Here is a 21134-nt window from a genome sequence, read left to right on the forward strand (position 1 = left end):
TAGCCAGTGTTTTGGGGTCTCCATTTATAGTGTGCCCAAGCCCTGCAAGATGCCAGCAGGGGGAGTCCCTGCAGCCTGAGGCTCTGCCATGAACCCTGGGACCAAATGGTGGTTGCCCAGCTGCCCTCTCCTAAGGTTTTCTGGCGTGCTCTTCTCCTGCTGCCAGTGTTGCTCTTCCAACTTATTATTATTATTTAAAGATTTGTTTATTTATAAAAGTACTGGGTACAGTCAGAAGCATGGGAGGGTGAGAGAATTCACCAGAGCCAGAGCGGGGAGCAGAACAACTGAAGTACACTGCTGAGGGGAGCAGCGGGCAGCAGGAGAGGTCTGCACGCCATGTGGGACCCTTGCCCAGTGGCCGGGGATCGAGTCGGTGCTGCAGAGGCTGCGGGCAGCCTTGCAACCCAGCGCTCAACCGCTGCGCCACCAGGGGAGGCCTGCTCTAACTTTAAAAGGGTGCTTTGAGAATCAAATTAGATCAGAGTTATGACAAAAGACTTTTAAATGTAAATAATTTGTCACATCACATCTACGTATTGTAATTATAAAACTTCTTTTATATATACAATCTTGCAGTCACTTTGTTGGACTGGGGGGAATCTCACTACCTCCTGTTGCTGCTGCACAGCCTCCTGCCCTCCCTGCACTGTAAAGTGTTGCCCTGTGGCCACCAGAGTCGCTTTCCTGATCACATCCAGGAAACTGCTGCTGAATCAGTGTTGCTTTGTAGTATAAGAACCAAATTAATTACCTTGGCATATCATGTCTTTCATTGTAGCTAGATCAGGTCCTCTCTCCATATATCAGATCCATTTCCCTCCCTCCACCCTTTTCTCTACTCCATGTTCTTTTACCCTGAATTCTCCCTGTTTTCTGGGTCTCCCTAGCCCTTTATCAGGTGCCAGGCCATAGATCATATTGATTCCCATCCCTGGGATCCTATTCATCTTCAAAGAATACTGTTTTTGATTTATTTTAGAAAATAAATTTTAAAAGTTTCATGATTAGCCATTCCTTAAAGGCAATGAATCGGTTTTGTATGTAACTTGATGCCCACAAGTGCAGACTACATACTAATTTTGAGCACACATGTAGCACTTACAGAAAAAGGTCATTTATTAGGTTATATAGGAGGAAGATTTTAGAATTTAGAAGAATTTCCCTTGAAAAACATCTGGACCAGGAGTTTTATACAGGGTAGCTCTTATGCAATTCTAGTCCATTTAGAGTTTATATGTCTTTTAGAGTCAATTTTGCTAAACTTGATAATATTCACATTTCATTCAAGTTGTAATATGTGTTTGTGTGGATTAGAGCAAACTGCTATCATAATCCTTTCAATTTCCTATGTAGGGTAAGGTAAAAAAAAGTACCAGGCTTTTCTGCTCTCCCGCCATTAGGATAGATGATGGATCCCTGTGGTCCTGAATGCATGCCTGATGGTGGGCACCTGGAGTAGGGTGTGGGCATACATAGGTGGGCTAAGACTGAGCTTATAAGGGTGGCTTCACAGGGACACCAGCGGAATAGCAGAAGAGCAGAGCGAAAGGAGCAGAGAGGCCGTGGCCACGAAAGAACGCCAGAGAACCCAGAGAGTAAAGACTTGCCTGCCTGGGGTTGGGAAGCCTGCCAGCCTCCCGGAACCGCCCCCCTGCCCCTGCCCAAACTCCTCCCTTGCACAACCCTCACCCCCTGGGCCCCCCCCCCCCCCGCCTGTCATGTACCTGGTAAGTGCAAATAAAAGCCTGAAAAAGGCACTGTGGGCTCCAGGACTCCTCCTTACCCGGTTTGCTCGGATCATAGAGAAACCTGTTCTGTGCCCTTCCTGCCACTACACCTGTTACTGAGGTTATTCTCCCAGTCATTATTTTCTTAATTTGGGTTTTCTTCATTAATTAGACTAGAGATTGATTTTTTTTTCCTCAAATAACCAGCCTTTTATTTATTTCATACATCTTTTTCTGCTTCCCGGCTCTTTAATATCCACATCATATCAATATTTTTATGTATCCATTCTTTTTTTTGTTTGTACAACTTTTTAAGTAAGATGTAGAATTCATCTACTTTCTTTTTATTTTACTAATATAAGTCTGTAAGACTATAAAACTTCCTCTAAGCACTGCTTTAGTTATATATACCATAAGTTCAGCGTTTTCATATAGTATTACTGTTTTCCAGAAATACTATAGCTAGCACTTCCTTTTTTCCTAAGTATGCTCTTAAGCTGAGTTTTTCATATTTTTAATTTCCAGGTAAGGGACCTGTAAAGGCAGGAATGACACAGGGCAGGTTTTCTGATCCAGCAGACCGGGTGAAGGAGGAGTCCTAGAGCCCTCAGTGGCTTTGCTGGCTTTTATTGGGATTTACCAGGTACACAGCAGGCAGGGGTGCTGGGGGGGCTCCCAGCCCCCAGCAAGTCTCCACTCTATCTGGGCTCTCCGTTGTTTTCTCTTTCTCTCTCTCAGCTTCTGTTCTAATTCTCCGCTTCTTTTTGGCTTCTGCTGGTGTCCCCATGTCGCTGCCCTTAAAAGCCCAGTCTTAGCCCAGGTGAATCCCATCTACATATGCCCATACCCTACTCCAGGTGCCCGCCATCAGGCATGCATTCAGGACTGCAGTGTTCCGTCATCTATCCCAATGGCGGGAGGGCAGAAAAGCCTGATACTTTTTACCTTACTTTACAGGACCTTTCATTTTTTTTTCATTCTGTTATTAATTTCTAGTCTTAATATAATGATCAAATGGTATTATCTTTATCCTTAACAATGTAATTTAGATTTTTATTGCCTAACTTAAAGTAATTTTTATCAATATATCATATGCACATAAGAAAGTATTTTCTCTTGTCAGCTGAAAATATGAGATATAGAGATGCACTTATCTCCATTTGTTATGACTCTTTTAGATTAACCTTTGTTAAGTGGGTGTATCAGGCTTTTCTGCCCTCCTGCTATGAGGATAGATGACAGAACCCTGCGGTCCTGAATGCATGCCTGATGGCGGGCACCTGGAATAGGGTGTGGGCATAGGTAGATGGGATTCACCTGGGCTGAGACTGGGCTTTTAGGGGCGGCATCGCGGGGACGCCAGCAGAAGCTGAGAGAAGAGAAGCAGTAGAAGCAGAGAAGCAGAAGCAGAACAAATGGGAGAAGCAGCAGAGAAGCATGAAGAACCATGAGAGCAGCAGAGATCACCAGAGAGCCCAGAAAGAGTAAAAAGTTGCTGGGGGTTGGGAGACCTGCCAGCCTCCCCACCCCCCAGCACCCCTGCCTGCTGTGTACCTGGTAAATCCCAATAAAAGCCTGCAAAAGCCATTGAGGGCTCCAGGTCTCCTTCCTCCTTTACCCCAGTCTGCTGGATCAGAAAACCTGCTCGGTGTCCAGTCCTGCCTCTACAGTGGGGCACAGGGTGCAGATGGGGAGCCACAGTTTAGCAAAAGATCACAAGAGAAATTGAGGGACTGTTATTCATAGTCCTAGAGGAAGCGTACGCTAAATGCCTGGAGGAGCCACACAGGGAGGTCAAATCAGGGTGCAGAGAGAGAACATGCCAGCATTAGGGGCACAAGCCTTTATTAGGGTCTGTGGGTGGAGTGCTTTGGGATTCCCCTGCTAAGGTTAGATGGGTCAATTCAAACCAAAAAGAGCAAAGTTTTGGTAAGCTGTTAATGTTTTGGTAAGCAGTTATTAAAATCCCTGGTATTATTGTTTTGTTGTCAATATCTTTCTTTAGTTGTATTAATAATTGCCTTGTGTGCCTTAATTTTCCATCATTTGATGCATATGTAAGTATTGTATCATCTTTTTGTATTAGGCCCTTCATTATGATGTAATGCCCATCTGTATTCTTAATATTTATTTTAATTAAACATCTATATAATGTAATACATGTGTATATAGGTCTTCCTAACTTTTTGGATGGCCATTTGCTTATAGATCTGTGCTTGCCATTGTTGGTATGTTGGGTTTCCTGTAAATAGCAGAAGGTGAACTTTGTATTGTAGTATAATGACTTGCCTTTTTTTCTTATTTTGACTTTGTTTTTTTATCTCTTGACATCTTTTAAGTTTAGGTTCCATTCTCATTGTCTTATATGTTACTTGTATTGGTTTTTCTTTGAAGGTTCTGCTGATGTTAGTACATGATGGCCTATTTTTGTTGCTCATTAGATAGTCTGATCTCAATTCATTCTGATGGGCCACATTGTTAAGCGCTACTTCCTCCAGTTTTTGTGATTTCGGTGACTGTTAACTCTGTATTTGTTTTCCTTTTGCTTTATAATATTCCCTTTAGTACATCTTTACGTAGAGTAGGGTCTGTGCTTTTGCTACCAGGGATCTGTGAACATAAAATTTTATATGGATTGTGTTTTTAAAGGGAAAGTAATAAAAGTTGTCATCATTCTCCGGTTGGTAAACTAAAATATTAAGAACGGTCTTGAAGTGCAGTATTTGGAAGCTAGTTAAGAAACATTTTGTGGGATTATATGTTGAGTTTAATTTGTAATGATTTTAAATTAATATTTTTATTTTCTCTTAGAAAGTAATACATACTGCAACCCAACAACTGGGCTTACAACAATGGCCAGCTCAGAAAGAGAAAATAATGCAGTTTTATAATCAACTTCAGGTAAATGTAGAATGCCATGTTAACATTTCTTTGTTCTGGTTTTAATAGACTGATGAAAGAAAAAAATACAATAATAATGAATGACTATTATAATGTTCTTCAAATTAAAGAGGTATATTGACTAATTCGCTGGGCTTTGTTACTTGACCCTTTGCTGATTTTTCAACAGATGAGTCTTATTCACATACACCCTCTTAATACATAATTGTAAGTAAGAGAAGCCCTACAAATGTTGTATAAAATGTTCTGCATTTCATTGCTACACCTTGTTTGAATTTTCTGCTCTCCGTGAATGAAACATTGGGGAAACTATCATATCATGCATTTCCCTGATTAGTAGTGAAATTACACGTGCTTTTTAATGTTTATTAGCCATGTGAATTTCCCATGAATTGCCAAATTATGTAATTTACTATTTTCAATTGGGCTTTTTTTTTTTTAACAATTTACTTTATTTAATTATGCATACAAGAGCTGGAGTGTAGGCCAGAGGTGCGGGGTGGTGATAGGATTCACCAGAGACAAAGTGGGGAGCAGAACAGGCAGATTGATTGAAATACACTGCTGAGGGGGAGCAGCAGGTGAGAGAGGAGATATCTGCTGCGACATACGGCTCAGCTCACTCACCAGAGGTGGAACTCATGCTGCAGTGGCTGGTGCTAGTTTCATAGCGCACCACCAGGGAGGCCTGGATTGTTTATCTATTTCATAGTAAATATGTAGACTCTTCATTACGTATTTTTATATCGTATTTCTTATTGCTTATGTGCATTGTAAATACTAAATACATTCTCTGACATGGCTTTTTAGAAATATCATGGTGTGCAGTTATGCAGAAACCATTGTTAATGCAGTAAAACCTATTGATCTTTATCATGGTTTGTGTTTTAATGTTAGAATTTTCCACTTTTGAAAAATCTGGATATTATATTTCTCTAAAACTTTAAGTTCACTTATGGTTATATTAGTAAACTAAAATGCCAAAGTCCAAATTTTATGTAGCATGTCCACTGTCCCATTGTAATTTTCCATCTTTGCTATTTTTACTATTTTCTTGTATAATCAACCGGTAATTCAGATAGCTTGATCAGCAGAACCCCAAATTAGAAACCTTCCAATCTTATAATGGTGCTACCTGCAAACTTTCCCAGTTTTTGTTCAGGAAGGAGACATTATTTTTTTATTCCAATTTTCTGTCTTCTCAAATTGTTTGCTAAACAAACATTCTTGAAAGGACAGTTCTAAAGAAAGCTTTTACTGCCTTTGCTCAGAGGTATGTGATAAATGACAGAGACATTGAAAGAGTTCATTCCAACAACATTTACCCCTTGTTTATTATCTTGGCTACTGGTGAAATTTCCCATGAGTAAGCCACTCTGTGGACCACTCATATTTAATCTGACAGAGCCTGGGACCAAATCCATTTGGTTACATGGGCCCAGGTAATTTTAACATTAACTTAAATACAGCATCAAGAGAATATTGTTTAAATGTATCCATAAGATAATTCACCATGACCAAGTAGGATTCATGCCAGGGACACAAGGATGGTTTAACATCCGAAAAGCAATCAGCGTTATCCAACACATCAACAAAAAGAAATATAAAAACCAAATGATAATATCAATAGATGCTGAGAAAGCTTTTGACAAAGTGCAACACCCATTCATGATAAAAGCCCTTGAAATTCTTGGGATACAAGGAACGTACCTCAACATCATAAAGGCCATCTATGACAAGCCAACAGCCAGTATCATTCTCAATGGTGAAAAGCTGAAAGCAATTCCATTAAGATCTGGAACAAGACAAGGATGTCCATTCTCACCACTGCTTTTCAATATAATACTGGAAGTCCTAGCCAGAGCAATAAGACAAGAGAAAGACATCCAAGGAATCCAAATAGGAAAAGAAGAAGTCAAACTATCACTATTTGCAGATAATATGATAATATACATAGAGAACCCCAAAAACTCCACAGAAAAACGAATTCAACTCATCAATCAGTTCAGTAAAGTGGCAGGATACAAAATCAACACGCAAAAATCAGTAGCCTTCCTATACACAAACAATAAATCTGAAGAAGAAGAAATAAAAAAAAATCCCTTTTATTATCAAAACAAAAAAAATCAAATATTTGGGAATAAATCTAACAAAAGAGGTAAAGGACCTATACAAAGAAAACTATAAAACACTGTTAAAAGAAATAGAAGAAGACACAAAGAAATGGAAAGACATCCCCTGCTCATGGATTGAAAGAATAAACATTATTAAAATGGCCATCCTACCAAAAGCAATATACAGATTCAATGCTATTCCAATAAAAATCTCAATGTCATTCTTCAAAGAAATACAATTATTAATGAAATTCATATGGAATCACCAAAAACCCCGAATAGCCAAAGCTCTCCTGAAAAGAAGAGAATGGAGGCATCACACTCCCAGACTTCAAACTATACAACAAAGCCATAATCATCAAAACTGCATGGTATTGGAACAAGAACAGACATACAGACCAATGGAATCAAATAGAAAATCCAGAAATAAACCCACAGATTTATGGTCAACTAATCTTTGACAAAGGAGCAAAGACTATGCATTGGAGCAAAGAAAGTCTGTTCAATAAATGGTGCTGGGAAAACAGGGTCGCTACATGCAAAAGAATGAAGCTTGACCACTACCTCACACCATACACAAAAATCAACTCAAAATGGATTAAAGAACTAGACATAAGACCTGAAACCATAAAATACATAGAAGGAAATATAGGCGAAACACTACGTGATATGCACATCAAAGACATCTTTACAGACATCACCCAAAGCAGTGATAGTGAAGGCAAAGATAAACAGCTAGGATTACATCAAATTAAAGAGCTTCTGTACAGCAAAAGAGACAATAACAAAAACAAAGACAAACCCCACCCACTGGGAGAATATTTTTGCACACAACACTAATGATAAAGGACTGATCACAAAAATCTGCAAAGAGCTGATGAGACTCAACAACAACAAAGAAAATAATCCTGTCAAAAATGGGCAGAAGAGCTAAAAAGAAACTTCTCTGAAGAGGAAATGCAAATGGTCAACAGGCATATGAAAAAATGTTCAACATCACTTGTAATCAGGGAAATGCAAATCAAAACTACCATGAGATACCATCTTACACCAGTGAGAATGGCACATATTAAAAAAAACAAAACAACAAATGTTGGCGAGCATGTGGAGAGAAAGGAACTCTCCTGCACTGTTGGTGGGAGTACAAACTGGCCCAACCACTATGGAAAGCTGTGTGGAGATTTCTGGACCTACTAAACATTGAGCTTCCATATGATCCAGCAATTCCACTCCTAGGTATTTACCCAAAGGACACCCGCACCCCTATGTTTATAGCAGCTCTATTTACAATAGCTAAGCTTTGGAAACAGCCCAAATGCCCAAAAATAGATGACTGGATCAAGAAGATGTGGTACATATATACCATGGAATATTACTCAGCATTCAAAAAAGATAAACACATGCAATTTGCAGCAACATGGATGGCGCTGGAAGGGATCATGCTCAGCGAAATAAGCCAGAAAGAAAAAGAAAAATACCGGATGGTCTCACTCATAGCAGGAATCTAGAGAACTTAAATAAGGGACCAGGAAAATGAATAACTATAAGAAAGTGAAAATCAAAATCAACAAAAAACTATGAACCAGAGACAGTTTTTGGGGAGTGGGGGGTGGGAGGGGAGGGAGTCGGGTCAGAATTGGGGGGTTGCAAATGTATGGAGAATATAAAAATAAAATTTATTATTTTAAAAAAAAGAGAATATTGTTTGAATGATAATTTGAAGGAGTTCAAATGTATAGTTTTTGACATATTTGTAAATAAGAACCTGCAGGTTTCAGTTTTTGGAACCATAAGTAAACTAGGATTTAACAATAATATGCAATTTTTTTTTTTAGAATTATGTTGGTGTGATGTTAGTGGGTCCAACAGGTGGAGGAAAGACAACAGTCAGAAGAATTTTAGAAAAAGCATTAATACACTTACCAGTTGTAGATTTCTTATCAATTGAACAACTGCAACGTAGTTCACAGGTAAATGTTCTGCAAAATAAAATATTTCTCATTTCCATATTATTTTATACTGTAGTAACATTTTATGTTTTCCTTACTGAATATGTTCTTATTAAATTTATCATTAGGAATTTTATAGTTAGGAATCATTGCAGTAAATGGGATTTTTTTTATTTGAATCTCAAACTGGTAATTGCTAGTGTACTATTTAATTGTGTATCTTTTGTATTTAGTCACCTCCTTCTTTCACCAACAAAAAAAGCAAACCATTCAAATTAAAAATGAACAAAAATGTAAATAGACATTTCTCCAAAGAAGATTTACAAATAGCCAGTAACCACATGAACACATGTTAAATATCCGTATGTTATTTTTTTTTTTTGGCATCACACGTCCTGATTTTATTTATTTATTTTTTTTATAAGTTTTATTTTTATATTCCCCATACAATTGCAGCCCTCCCTATTCTGACCCCAATCCCTCCCTTCCCGCTCCCACCCCCCTAAAAGTGTCTCTGGTTCATAGTTTTTTGTTGATTTTGATTTTCACTTTCTTATAGTTATTCATTTTCCTGGTCCCTTATTTAAGTTCTCTAGATTCCTGCTATGAGTGAGACCATCCGGTATTTTTCTTTTTCTTTCTGGCTTATTTCGCTGAGCATGATCCCTTCCAGCACCATCCATGTTGCTGCAAATTGCATGTGTTTATCTTTTTTGAATGCTGAGTAATATTCCATGGTATATATGTACCACATCTTCTTGATCCAGTCATCTATTTTTGGGCATTTGGGTTGTTTCCAAAGCTTATCCATATGTTATTAAGGAAATACAAATACACTTTGAAATTCTATTTTACACCCACTAGAATAGAAAAAAAAAAACCCACATCAAGTTTCTGTGATGTGGAAAATAGCCAACTTGATAACATCATTTGTGGTAATTTAATATGGTACTGCTGCTCTCAAACTCAAAAGCTAAATATAGAATTAGCATACTACCAAGAAATTCTGGGCTTCCCTGGTGGCGCAAGGGATTAAGCACAGTGCTATGAAGCTATCCAAAACCACTGCAGCATGAGTTGGATCCCGGGCCCAGGAGGGAGCTACCCACATGGTGCAGCAGACCTCTCCTGACTCGCACCCACTGCTCCCCTCAGCAGTGTATTTCAGTCACTCTGCCTGATCTGCTCCCCACTCTGTCTCTGTTGAATCCTCTCACCCTCCCGCACATCTGGCCTGAACCCCAGTTCTTGTATGCATAAATAAATACATCTTAAAAAAAATTCCATCCCGAGGTTTGAAGTGGTATCTCTGTGGTTTTGGTGTTTTGTTTTTTTTTTTTTTAGATTTTATTTATTTTATTTATTTATGCAATCAAGAGCTGGCGTACAGGCCAGAAAGGTGAGAGAGTGAGTGGATTCACCAGAGACAGAGTGGGGAGCAGAACAGGCAGATCGACTGAAATACACTGCTGAGGGGAGCAGCAGGAGAGACAGGAGAGGTCTGCTGCACCCTGTGGGTCACCTCCCTGGCCAGGGGTCAAACCTAGCTTCATAGTGCTGAGTCTTAATCCCTGTGCCACCAGGGAGGCTCTCATTGTGGATCTGACTTGCATTTCTCTAATAATAAATGAACACTTTTTTTTTAAATTATTTTTTAAGTTATTTATTTATTAAGATTTATTTAATTATTTATGCAAGCACTGGGTACAGTCAGCGGCATAGGAGGGTGAGAGAATTCACCGAGCCAGAGCGGGGAGCAGAACAGGCAGAAGGACCGAAGTACACTGCTGAGGGGAGCAGCGGGCGGCAGGAGAGGTCTGCGCGCCATGTGGGACCCTCCTCTGGTGGCCGGGGAGCAGCGGGGGATCGAACCGGTGCTGCAGAGGCTGCAGGCAGCTTCGCAACCCAGCGTTCAAATGCTGCGCCACCGGGGAGGCCCAATAAATGAACACTTTTATCATGTGCCCATTAGCCATCTGAATATCCTCTGGAGAAATGTCCATTCAAATCCTCTGCCCATCTTTTGGTTGGGTTGTTTGTTTTTTTGGTTGAGTTGTGTGAGTTTATATATTTTTGAATATTATGCTCTTAATAGATGCATGAAGAGCAAATATCTTCTCCCAGCCAGTTTCCTGGCACCACTTGTTGACGAGGTTTTCCTTTTGCCACTGTATTGTCTCAACTTTTTGGTTGAAGTTTAACTGCTCATATATGTGGTGGTGTATTTTGTGCCTCTCAGTTCTAGTCCATTGGTCTATATATTTGTTTTTATTCTGATACCTTACCAAAACACTTTTTAATTTACAACACAGGTTGTACAATGGTGAAGAATTTGGAAATATAAGTAATTAATGAACTGTGAATAGTTAATTTTAATAACCTAGAGAGGATGACTGCAAACATTTTCCATATTTCTTTTATTTTTCTATGGTAAATAAGTCTTAAAAAAATTGAGATCATACTGCATATAAGTGATCTCAATATTTGTAATATTGGTATTCTCACTTAATTTTATATATTGAGAATTAAGCTGATGGCGTTAAATATGCCTCACAATGTTATTTAAATGACTGTGTTCTAATATATGACTACACTATAATTTATTAATAATCCTCTCATTTTAATTAGTTTTTTCGTTTTAAGATAACCATAATTACCCTAATTATCAGCCATAATTTTTCCTCCTCGAACTTCATTCCTGCTTCCTGTAAGTTTGGTTATGTTTTGTTTTCATTTTCTGTTATCTCAATTCCCTAGCTATTTGTTCTCTGAGCCATTGATTGTTTAATAGTGTGTGACTTATTTGCCGTGTATTTGCAGAATTTTCTTTTTTTTGTTATTGATTTCTAGTTTTATACTATTGCAGTTGGAGAATGTGTATTTCATCTCTGTTATTTAGGGTGACTCCTGTCTGGATGATCTCATTAACCTGATCTTCAAATTTGCTGTGTCTTTTCTCTGTCTGTTTAATTTTTAATGTAGTACCTGTGTTGATTTTTTTATTTCAGCTGTTGTATTTTTAGCTTCATAATTTATTTGGTTTCTTTTTACAGTTTCTAGCTATTCTATTCTCTAGTTTTTCTCATATTTCCTTGAGTTCTTTGGCCATGGTTTCTTCAACTGTTTGAACATATTCAAGACAATTAAAGACTTTTCTAATATGTACAATAGCTGAGCTTCAATGGGTTTTATCCATTTGTGGTTTTTCTTTGCTCTTTACTAAAGTAGTTGTTCACTGCCCTGAACCTAAGGGTTAGTCTAAGGTGAGGTCTAAGTTCTTTTCAGGTCTTTTCTGGACACACATCTTGACTGGCGCTGTGTGTGGCACTCACAGTTACCCTCTAGACACAGTTGCATTTGAATGTATTAATTTCCCACCAATTCCTACCATTATGTCTCTCTGGTCTATTTTATGTCTCTAGCCATAATCTCTTGTCTTCAGCTTCTGAGGGTCCCTGTTGTCTTCCTGCCGCCTTCACAAGAAGTACCTGCCATTTTTCCTCCAGAAATCTGAGATAGACCAGACACCAGTTCTTCTGGCAGCCCAAGATTTGTTAAAATGTTGCAAATAAAATCGTCCCTTACATTTATATCCAACCCTTGCTCCAAAAACACATCTCAGGGGCCTCCCCAGTGGCGCAGTGGGTTGAGCACAGTGCTGTGAAGCTGTCTGCAGCTTTTCTGCCACACCGGTTCGACTCCTGGCCGGCCATGGAAATTCCCACATGTCGAGGCAGACCTCTCCAGTCTCTCCCACTGCTCCCCTCAGCAGTGTACTTCAGTCCTTCTGCCTGTTCTGCTCCCTGCTCTGTCTCTGGTGGATTTTCTCACCCTCCCGTGCCTCTGGCATGTACCCCAGTGCTATATAAATAAAAAGTAAAAGTCTTAAAAAATAAGATAAAAAAATAAAAAAAAAAAACCCACCACATCTCAGCTAATATATTGTGTTCTTGGGTGAGGCACAGTGTATTACCCCATTTTTGAAAAACAACAGCATTTATAATATTTAACAGTCTTAAAAAAATAATCATTTGACTGTTCTCGCTAATTTTACTCAATAAGTCTATTTTTCCTATTCCTATTTATCCTGCCACCTTTATTGAGAATCTTTCTTTAGGGTAAAAGATCTCTCCTAAAATCTTTTGGTAATAACAGTGTAAAAAAAAATCAACTAATTGTACTTTGGAAACTACACTGGATTTTTCTCAGTTTGCAGGAAGAAAAGGAAAAGTAGATGTTTGTGTTTTAAATCCAAAGTGTATCACTCTTAATGAGTTATATGGACAGTTGGAGTCTAATACTATGGAATGGACTGATGGATTATTATCAGCAACAATTCGAAATTATGTGCATTCAAACACTGAAAATTACTCAAAGAAACACTTCCTCCAAGGACTGCATAAATCTAATGTAAGTTTAGTTTGGAATGAGTATTTTTATTTGATTATTGGGGATTGTTTTGTTGTTTATCTAAATATTATTAAAGAATTATTAGATGCTTTATCCACATAAAAATAAATTTAAAATATCAGTTTGAAAAAAGAAAAATGACAAGGAATACTTGATTATCTGTAAGTGGAGGATACCCTTCTGATTCTGGCACCACCAATATACCTTACAAAATAATGGGGTATGAAAAACTTCATTAAGATGAATAAAATATTTGATATAAAATTTATCAAGGAATAAATATGAATAGAAAAAACACACTTGGAAAGTTGTGTTATCATTATTAATGAGTAGAGATTACTAGTACATTTATTTCATTAGCTAAAATATACTAACAAAAAGATGGTATTTTGAACCAAGCTTATTAGTAGTTTTTCTAATGATATGCCATAATCACAAGGCTGTGAAATAGAAGTTCATATACATCTAGGATTAATTTAGTGGCTGCATATTGAGATTTTTAACTAGCTATTTTAACTTTTAAAAATCTACTCTAATAATTTATTCTAAGGAAACAAAAAATTTTATTGTGTTGTTGCTGTTTTTGATATTGACTTAAAATATTTTCTGTCTTGAAAAGTAATCATTTATTTTTGAACTGTGTTATACTTATTTTCTGCAATCCATGAAAATAATCTTATAAATACAGTCTTTTGTACAGTCTAGGTTTTCAGTCACAGCTTTCCCTAATCTAAGGTTATTCTGGTACATTGTAGGTTACTCAATTGCAGACATAAAATAAACACCTTTAAATTTTAGACCTCTTTATTTTATTTTGTGTGAGTGACTGAATTTTTTTCTCAGATGGAATATTGTTCTGACAATTGAAAATTCATCTCTTTCCCACTAATATGACATGATTATAAATACCATATGTATATAGGTATTTCTACATTCTTTTTTCTGCCTCTCCACCTACATAACAAAATGACACATTTTTAATTACAATAGCTTTACAATGTATTTTAATATCTAGAAGAGCTAGTTTCTTTTCACTACCTTTAGAATTTAGTTTGTAGCTCTTCTGAATGTATGTTTCATTTCCTCATTGATGCAAGAATCGTTTAAGAAAAAACATTTTTAAGTTCTCAAATAATAGGATATTTATGTTGCTGATTTTATTGTGTTCATTCATTTTATTTCTCAGGTCATTCATTTGTTTTTCTGAATTTTGTTGTATGTCTGTTACTCCCTTTTCTGAATGAAGTTAAGGATATTTGCCTTTCGAGGGTGCTTGCCCGTGCTTCATCCTTCTTGTTTCACTTTGACTTGTTTTTCTGCATTATCTTCTATCTCTTTGCCTTTATTATGGCAAGTTTTAACTTTCTCTGATAGGAAGATGAAATAGTCAATGTCTTTATTATTGGATTTATAGTTTTTTTTTAATAGAGGCATGTTTTTTATTTATTTATTTGTTTTGTTTTGTTTGTTTATTTATACATGCACTGGGTACAGTCAGAAGCGCGGGAGGATGAGAGAATTCACCAGAGCCAGAACGGGGAGCAGAGCAGGCAGAAGGACCGAAGTACACTGCTGAGGGGAGCAGCGGGCGGCAGGAGAGGTCGCCATGTGGGACCCTCCTCAGGTGGCCGGGGAGCAGCCGGGGATCCAACCGGCGCTGCAGAGGCTGCAGGCAGCTTCGCAACCCAGCGCTCAACTGCTGCGCCACCGGGGAGGCCCTATAGTTTTTTTTTTAAAGATTTATTTATTTATTTATGCATGAAGCAGGGTACAGCCCAGATTCGCAGGAGGGTGAGAGGATTCACCTGAGACAGAGCAGGGAGCAGAACATGCAGACTGACAAAATACACTGTTGAGGGCAACAGTGGGCGAGACAGGAGAGGTCTGCTGCACCATGTGGTACCCTCGCCAGCCCGCCGGGATTGAACTGGCGCTGCAGAGGCTGCGGACAGCTTCACAGCGCTGCGCTCAACTGCCTGTGCCACCAGGGGCGGCCCTGGATTTATAGTTATTTTCTCCCTTTATTTCCTATTGTCTTGAGACTTCAGGGAATCATGTTTTGAATTTTTTTTTTTTTTTGGTCTGCCCTTTTGCTGCTTTAGATTTCTATATATTTTTTAAAGCTATCTACAGCAGTCACTGTGAGATTTGAACTACTACTACTTTTCGAAGGGCTAGCATTTTAGTTTTTTGACCTTTGTTGTCTTCTAAGGTCCAGAGACCTGATCTTGCAGCTGCTGGGTCAGAGATAGGGGAGGGGTCTGGAAAGGCCCAGCTGCTGGTATAAATGTGCTGAGGTGAGGGCGGACTTGTGTTCCTGGCACTGTCGCTATCCCTCTCATGTTTCAGACCTCAGATCCTGTAGTCTTTGTGCTGTCAGTGCTGTTCACTGGGTCAGTACCAGTCCTGGAGAGGCTGAGGATTGGGGCTCAGTTCCATGTACTGTCCATGTTCTTTTCACGGGAACCCAGCCTGTATGAAGCACCCCAGTTTCTCCGAATGTAGCTCCCCTCAGGAAAGGTGTGTGCCCCCACCTCATTTTGCTGTCCCCGTCTGGGGTCACTGACAAGCAGCAGTGCTGTAGTTCTTACCATGGCTTCCCTCTCCAGACCTGTCTCCAGGCGTTCTTTCCTCCCTACTTCTTATTGAATGAAACACTAGTCTCCTTCATGGCCCTCTAGAGTAGTCTGTGCTGATTTCTGATGTCCAGGAGGTGTTCCTGTTATGTCCCAGACCACGGGACTCTCTGGGTGTAGTGTCTGTCTGCTTCCTCTATAGATGACACTCTGCAGAATGAAGCAAGGAAACTTCTCTGGCAGCACCTTGGGCCATGTTTATCTTTTTGTGCTTTGTTACTTGTTAAAACATTATTCAATAAGTGTGTACTATCTTTATGGGAAAAACAAAAAAACTTAAAGGTATTTTCTGAAAGGAAATGACCTGTAGTCACAAATCTGATATATTTTACTGTGCTGGGTATATGTTGATATCTGCCTTTCATACTTTTTCACTCAAGAAAGTATCAATATACTATAAAAATTTAATATAATCAATTGCATGTTTTAGGTTTTCAAACTTCAATCCATTGATACAGCAAATAGTAATGATAATATTTTTGAGAAGATAGAGAAAGAGGGTAAAATTCCAGAAAGTAAGTATTAACATTAAATTTGGAAAAGATGACTAATCAACATTGAAGATAAATTGAACCAACAGCTGCTTTACTTGTATTTTTAAGAACATTTATCAATCAGTGATATTTTGTTCTTGTACTATTTGTATTTTTCTAATGTATTTATTTTAAATTTGTGTAGTATGACCATATACTATACTGCAGTTTAGATGTATATAATTATGTTATCTAAATGCTTGGACTTATATAGATCTTTCAGTTAATAAAGGATCATTTTTGTCTCACAAGAACCAAAATATGTTAAAGGTAGAATGACATTAAAGGTGTGGAGTGAGTAGCAGCGTAGTGACTACAACAGTATGGCCTTGGAAGTAGGACTCCACATTCCCAGGCCCAATCACACAATGCAAGCATATTCATCTAAAATGAATGGTACACACATTATACACCCTACACTCTGCCATGAACCAGGGAAATGGAGAGTGTGCATGACGAGTACCTCACCAGCAGGAGTGGATGGCTTACTGCAGAAGCCCAACCATTGCTTCCTTTATTCCACGTCAGACCTACGGGATCAACATGTGCGCCATATCTACTCCAGACTCTGAAACAGAGACTTCCACTATTGTGCCTGCTTTCTTAGAATCCATGAAGCTTTGCAGGCCACTTTTTGGTATTTGGCTTGGGAGAGTACAGTGATTGCAAATAATAAATTTCCTTAATGGGATTTTGAGACTGCCCAAGACAGGTATTTCAGCCAGTCAGAGTCATACCATATACTTAATGCACTAAATATTGCTTTGATAGTCTTAGATTGCTTAAAATCTGGATAAGAAACTGATCTATGAATATATCTTTTGTATAATAATATGATTTGCGAGTTCCTCTCTGTCATCCAGGAACATATTTAAGATATGCTGCCTCTGGGAAATAGCAAACAGAAGTAAGAGCCCTTTGAAAAAAGAAGGAAATAAACAGACTTAAGAGCATTTTACAGTGGTGGCACCTGGATCCTGGCTCTGCTCTCCTGTTCTTCTGGGATGCTTATCATCAGGGCTTAACTTTTATCTTCATCTGTGGTAAACCATTCATGGCCCCCCACATCCTGATCCATATTTTCTAAAAATATGAAGATAGATGGGGGGTATAAATGTGGAAAGAGAGGTAAGTGGGTTCCCAATGTAAAATGCTCTTAAGTCTGTTTTCTGTTTATTTCCTTCTTTTTTCGAAGGGCTCTTACTTCTGTTTGCTATTCCCAGAGGCAGCATATCTTAAGTATGTTCCTGGATGACAGAGAGAAACTTGCAAATCATATTATTATACAAAAGATATATTCATAGATCAGTTTCTTATCCAGATTTTAAGCAATCTAAGACTATCAAAGCAATATCTAGTACATTAAGTATATGGCATGAATATTAATTTTAATAGATAATAGAGACTGCTTATAAACACATTCACCCTAGTGTTTTCTAGGCTATCATTTTCATTTAATGAAAATTCTAATGAGTATTTTCTAAATAAAATAGAAAATGTGCAAGATTGTAATGAAGAAGACTGAGATCATTCTGTTACATTAAAAATATTTTTCTCTCTAGACTTTGATTGGCAGTGGATTATCTTAGATGGCCCCGTGGATGCCTCTTGGGTGGAAAATATAAACTCTATGCTAGATGAAACTGGAATGTTATGCCTAGCCAATAGTGAGAGAATAGCTTTAACTGAAAAAATAAGAGTGATTTTTGAAGTGGACACTCTTTCCCAGGCTAGCCCTGCTATTGTCAGTCGATGTGCAATAGTCTACATGGTGAGTTTTCAAAAACAAATTTCCTAACAAAATCTGTTGTCTAGTATAAAGACCAGTTATTATTTTACACAATTTTTTTTTAAAGATATATTTATTTATACAAGCACTGGGTACAGTCAGAAGCATGGGAGGGTGAGAGAATTCACCAGAGTCAGAGCGGGGAACAGAACAGGCAGACAGACGAAATACACTGCTGAGGGGAGCAGCGGGCAGCAGGAGAGGTCTGTGTGCCATGTGGGACCCTCACTGGTGGCCGGGGATCAAACCGGCGCTGCAGAGGCTGCGGGCAGCTTCGCAACCCAGTGCTCAACTGCTGCGCCACCGGGGAGGGCCTATTTTACAGAAATTTTTATGCTTATTTTTTTTTGCCTCTATATCCAGCATGGTGATCCCAGTAGTTATGTTTTGTGTTCCTTAAAGCCTCCTAACCCAGAAATGAATATGAATATAATTACTACTATAATTAATACTACAAAGTAAATGGAGTGTTATTAGTATTTTCCACAACTATAAGTCATACTTTTCAGTAGACAAGTTAGGCTGCTTATGTAAATTCTTTTTCCAAAAGAGGAAAGATTATCCTTTTCACACGCATTCCATACTCTCAGGCCTGTGAAACACTATCAAAAGAAAGGTGAGGAGGTAGAAGACACAAATAATTGTGTTTTCTATAAATTAAATTATTAGTCTAGATCAGCTCTATGTTTTGATCTACTTAACAAATAAAGCTAAAGACAATGCTGACCTTCAGGGGAACAGCAGTTCCCCTGACCACATACACAGTTTACCTCCTTAGACATCACCTAGATGCTTGCCTTTTAAGAATATGATTAAAAATCACCAATAATTTCAGGGGAGGGTAATGATTTTTGATAACTTGCCCTTTAATGAATGATAATTTAAAACCATGTTTGGCAGGGGGCAGTTGTGAAGTGGGGAGATAGTAAGAAAGCAGGAAGACACTATTTTTACTGATTGACATAAAATGATCTTATACTTTTTATTGTTAGGATCCCATTGATCTGGGTTGGGAGCCTTACATTAAGTCATGGCTTATGAAGACTTCTAAAATTATGAGTCAATCGGGAGTGGATTGTCTTGAATTCATGATTAAAAATAGCATCACAAATGGACTACAGTTTATAAAGAAATACAAGAAATTTCAGCCATTTCCTGTACAGGACATAACAATTGTTATAACCCTCTGCAGAATTCTTGATGCTTTCTTTGAATTCATTCATGAAAATGGAGGCTTTGGACAAAGTGAGTTGTTCATTCCCTAAACCATATTAATGATACAATAGCTGAGCTTATAAATGCCAATTATTCATCATGTTTTAATTAGATTTTATAAAAGAAAAAGTCAGGAATTTTTAGTTTACTTACAACAACAGCAGACATGCACATGGTACAACTAAAACTCAGTTACAGAGGAGCATATCAATAAAGTAAAATGAAACACATTAAGTTTTGAAGGATAACAGAAAAATGAGTTCAAAGAATTCATAGAGTATTAGGGAAGAATAGTTTTACTATGTTTTAAAGATTCTCAGATAGAAATTGTGGGAAACATCTATCCAAAATCCTAGGGTAAGCTGTAATTATGCAAAAGTAAGAACATGGAAATAGTAAAACATAAATAAGAAGAAGCCAAAATATCACAATAGTATACAGGTTTCCCTCACTATCTGAAAGTAGAATTTTTTTTTTAAGATTTATTTATTTAAACAAGCACTGGGTATAGTCAGAAGTGCAGGAGGGTGAGTGAATTCATCAGAGCCAGAGCGGGGAGCAGAACAGGCAGACTGATGAAATACACTGCTGAGGGGAGCAGCAGGCACAGCAGGAGAGGTCTGTGTGCCATGTGGAACCCTCGCCGGTGGCCTGCAATGGAACCTGCGCTGCAGAGGCTGCGGGCAGCTTTGCAGGCCAGCACTCAACTGCTGTGCCACCAGGGGAGGCCCTGAAAGTAGAACATTCTTATCTCCTATGGTTTGGTAGGTTATTTTATGAGTCTGGGAAGACTCAAAATCTTTTCCATGTAGATTAATGGTAAGAGCCTACCCAGTGTTAGCCAAACAGTGTTAAATAAACAAATCAATAATCATAGTTAAGATATCTTAGCAACCCTTCTCAGAAGGCCTCTCAGATTGCGTACAAAGAGATGCTTACTTCTTGTAGGTGGAGGGCAGTGAAAGCTCAGGACTAGGATTTAATAAACCAAGTGACCAAATCCCAAAGAATATTAACCAAGCAACCCCAACATTTGGGCATCTGAACAAATTCTCACCTCACATTTTGAACCCCCAGACTGCTGTAAACCCACAAAGGCATGTATTATTAAAATGTTCACTGGTGGCTCTCTATAGAACAGAGCTGACAACAGGGAAAACGATTACTGAACCTGGCTCACTGATAGTACTGGAGGTAGTGGGGTCCTGAAACAAGAGGGTCCAATGGTGACCAGCAGAATGCAAGAGGGTGTGGTATGTGGGCAAATAGGACTCTTAGGGAACTATGAAGATGATTAATAGACTATAGCACCCCTAGGAACAAAATATATTATCAAACATTAGCTTGTACCATGAGAAGAAATCAAGGACCAGAAAGTTAAGAATAGTTTTCTCAATAAAATATCATGATCCTTGCCCATTTCTAGACCTGAACAAAGTTTTTGTGACCAGAACCCACTGAACTCAACTACTTCTCTGGAGGCTTAGACCCTCTGTAGAGTCATGGAGCACGTTTACAAAAATGCTCCTTCTCCAAAGGCAACTGGAGTTATTTAATTAAATATTTTGTACTATGGAGAGATAAATACAGTTTTAGCAACCGGAAGCATCATTATGCTCCTCTTCCACTAGAGTAGAGTATATGAGGATTAGGTAATGAATGAAATATGGAATCCTGATTAGGGCTCAGTTTACTGGAGTCCACTGGGACACCCCAAATTACAACAACAAAAACTGGTGCTTATATTCCTGATCCCCAATGTATAATTAGATTTGTCACACTAAGTAATTTGACCACTTTAGATCATTGGCCTGGGTAATAAATGCTGTCATAGGAAAGGCAAGTGAAAGTCTTCGA

The 21134-nt window shown here is 38.3% G+C and overlaps 1 protein-coding gene across 14 annotated transcripts in view; it reads left to right on the forward strand.

Moving 5' to 3' along the window:
- Positions 1-21134, forward strand: part of DNAH14 (dynein axonemal heavy chain 14) — a 276008-nt gene that overhangs the window by 130710 nt on the left and 124164 nt on the right. For all 14 annotated transcript variants that reach the window (XM_054694831.1, XM_054694834.1, XM_054694835.1 and 11 more), the window contains 6 exons: positions 4542-4631; positions 8581-8715; positions 12904-13104; positions 16171-16255; positions 17836-18044; positions 19055-19307. In XM_054694831.1, the coding sequence (XP_054550806.1) occupies positions 4542-4631; positions 8581-8715; positions 12904-13104; positions 16171-16255; positions 17836-18044; positions 19055-19307 (973 nt within the window). The remainder of the gene's footprint in view (positions 1-4541; positions 4632-8580; positions 8716-12903; positions 13105-16170; positions 16256-17835; positions 18045-19054; positions 19308-21134) is intronic.

The sequence above is a fragment of the Talpa occidentalis genome, unplaced genomic scaffold, assembly GCF_014898055.3.
Source record: "Talpa occidentalis isolate TD23 unplaced genomic scaffold, MPIMG_talOcc4v2.1 talOcc4.14, whole genome shotgun sequence".
NCBI lineage: Eukaryota > Metazoa > Chordata > Mammalia > Eulipotyphla > Talpidae > Talpa > Talpa occidentalis.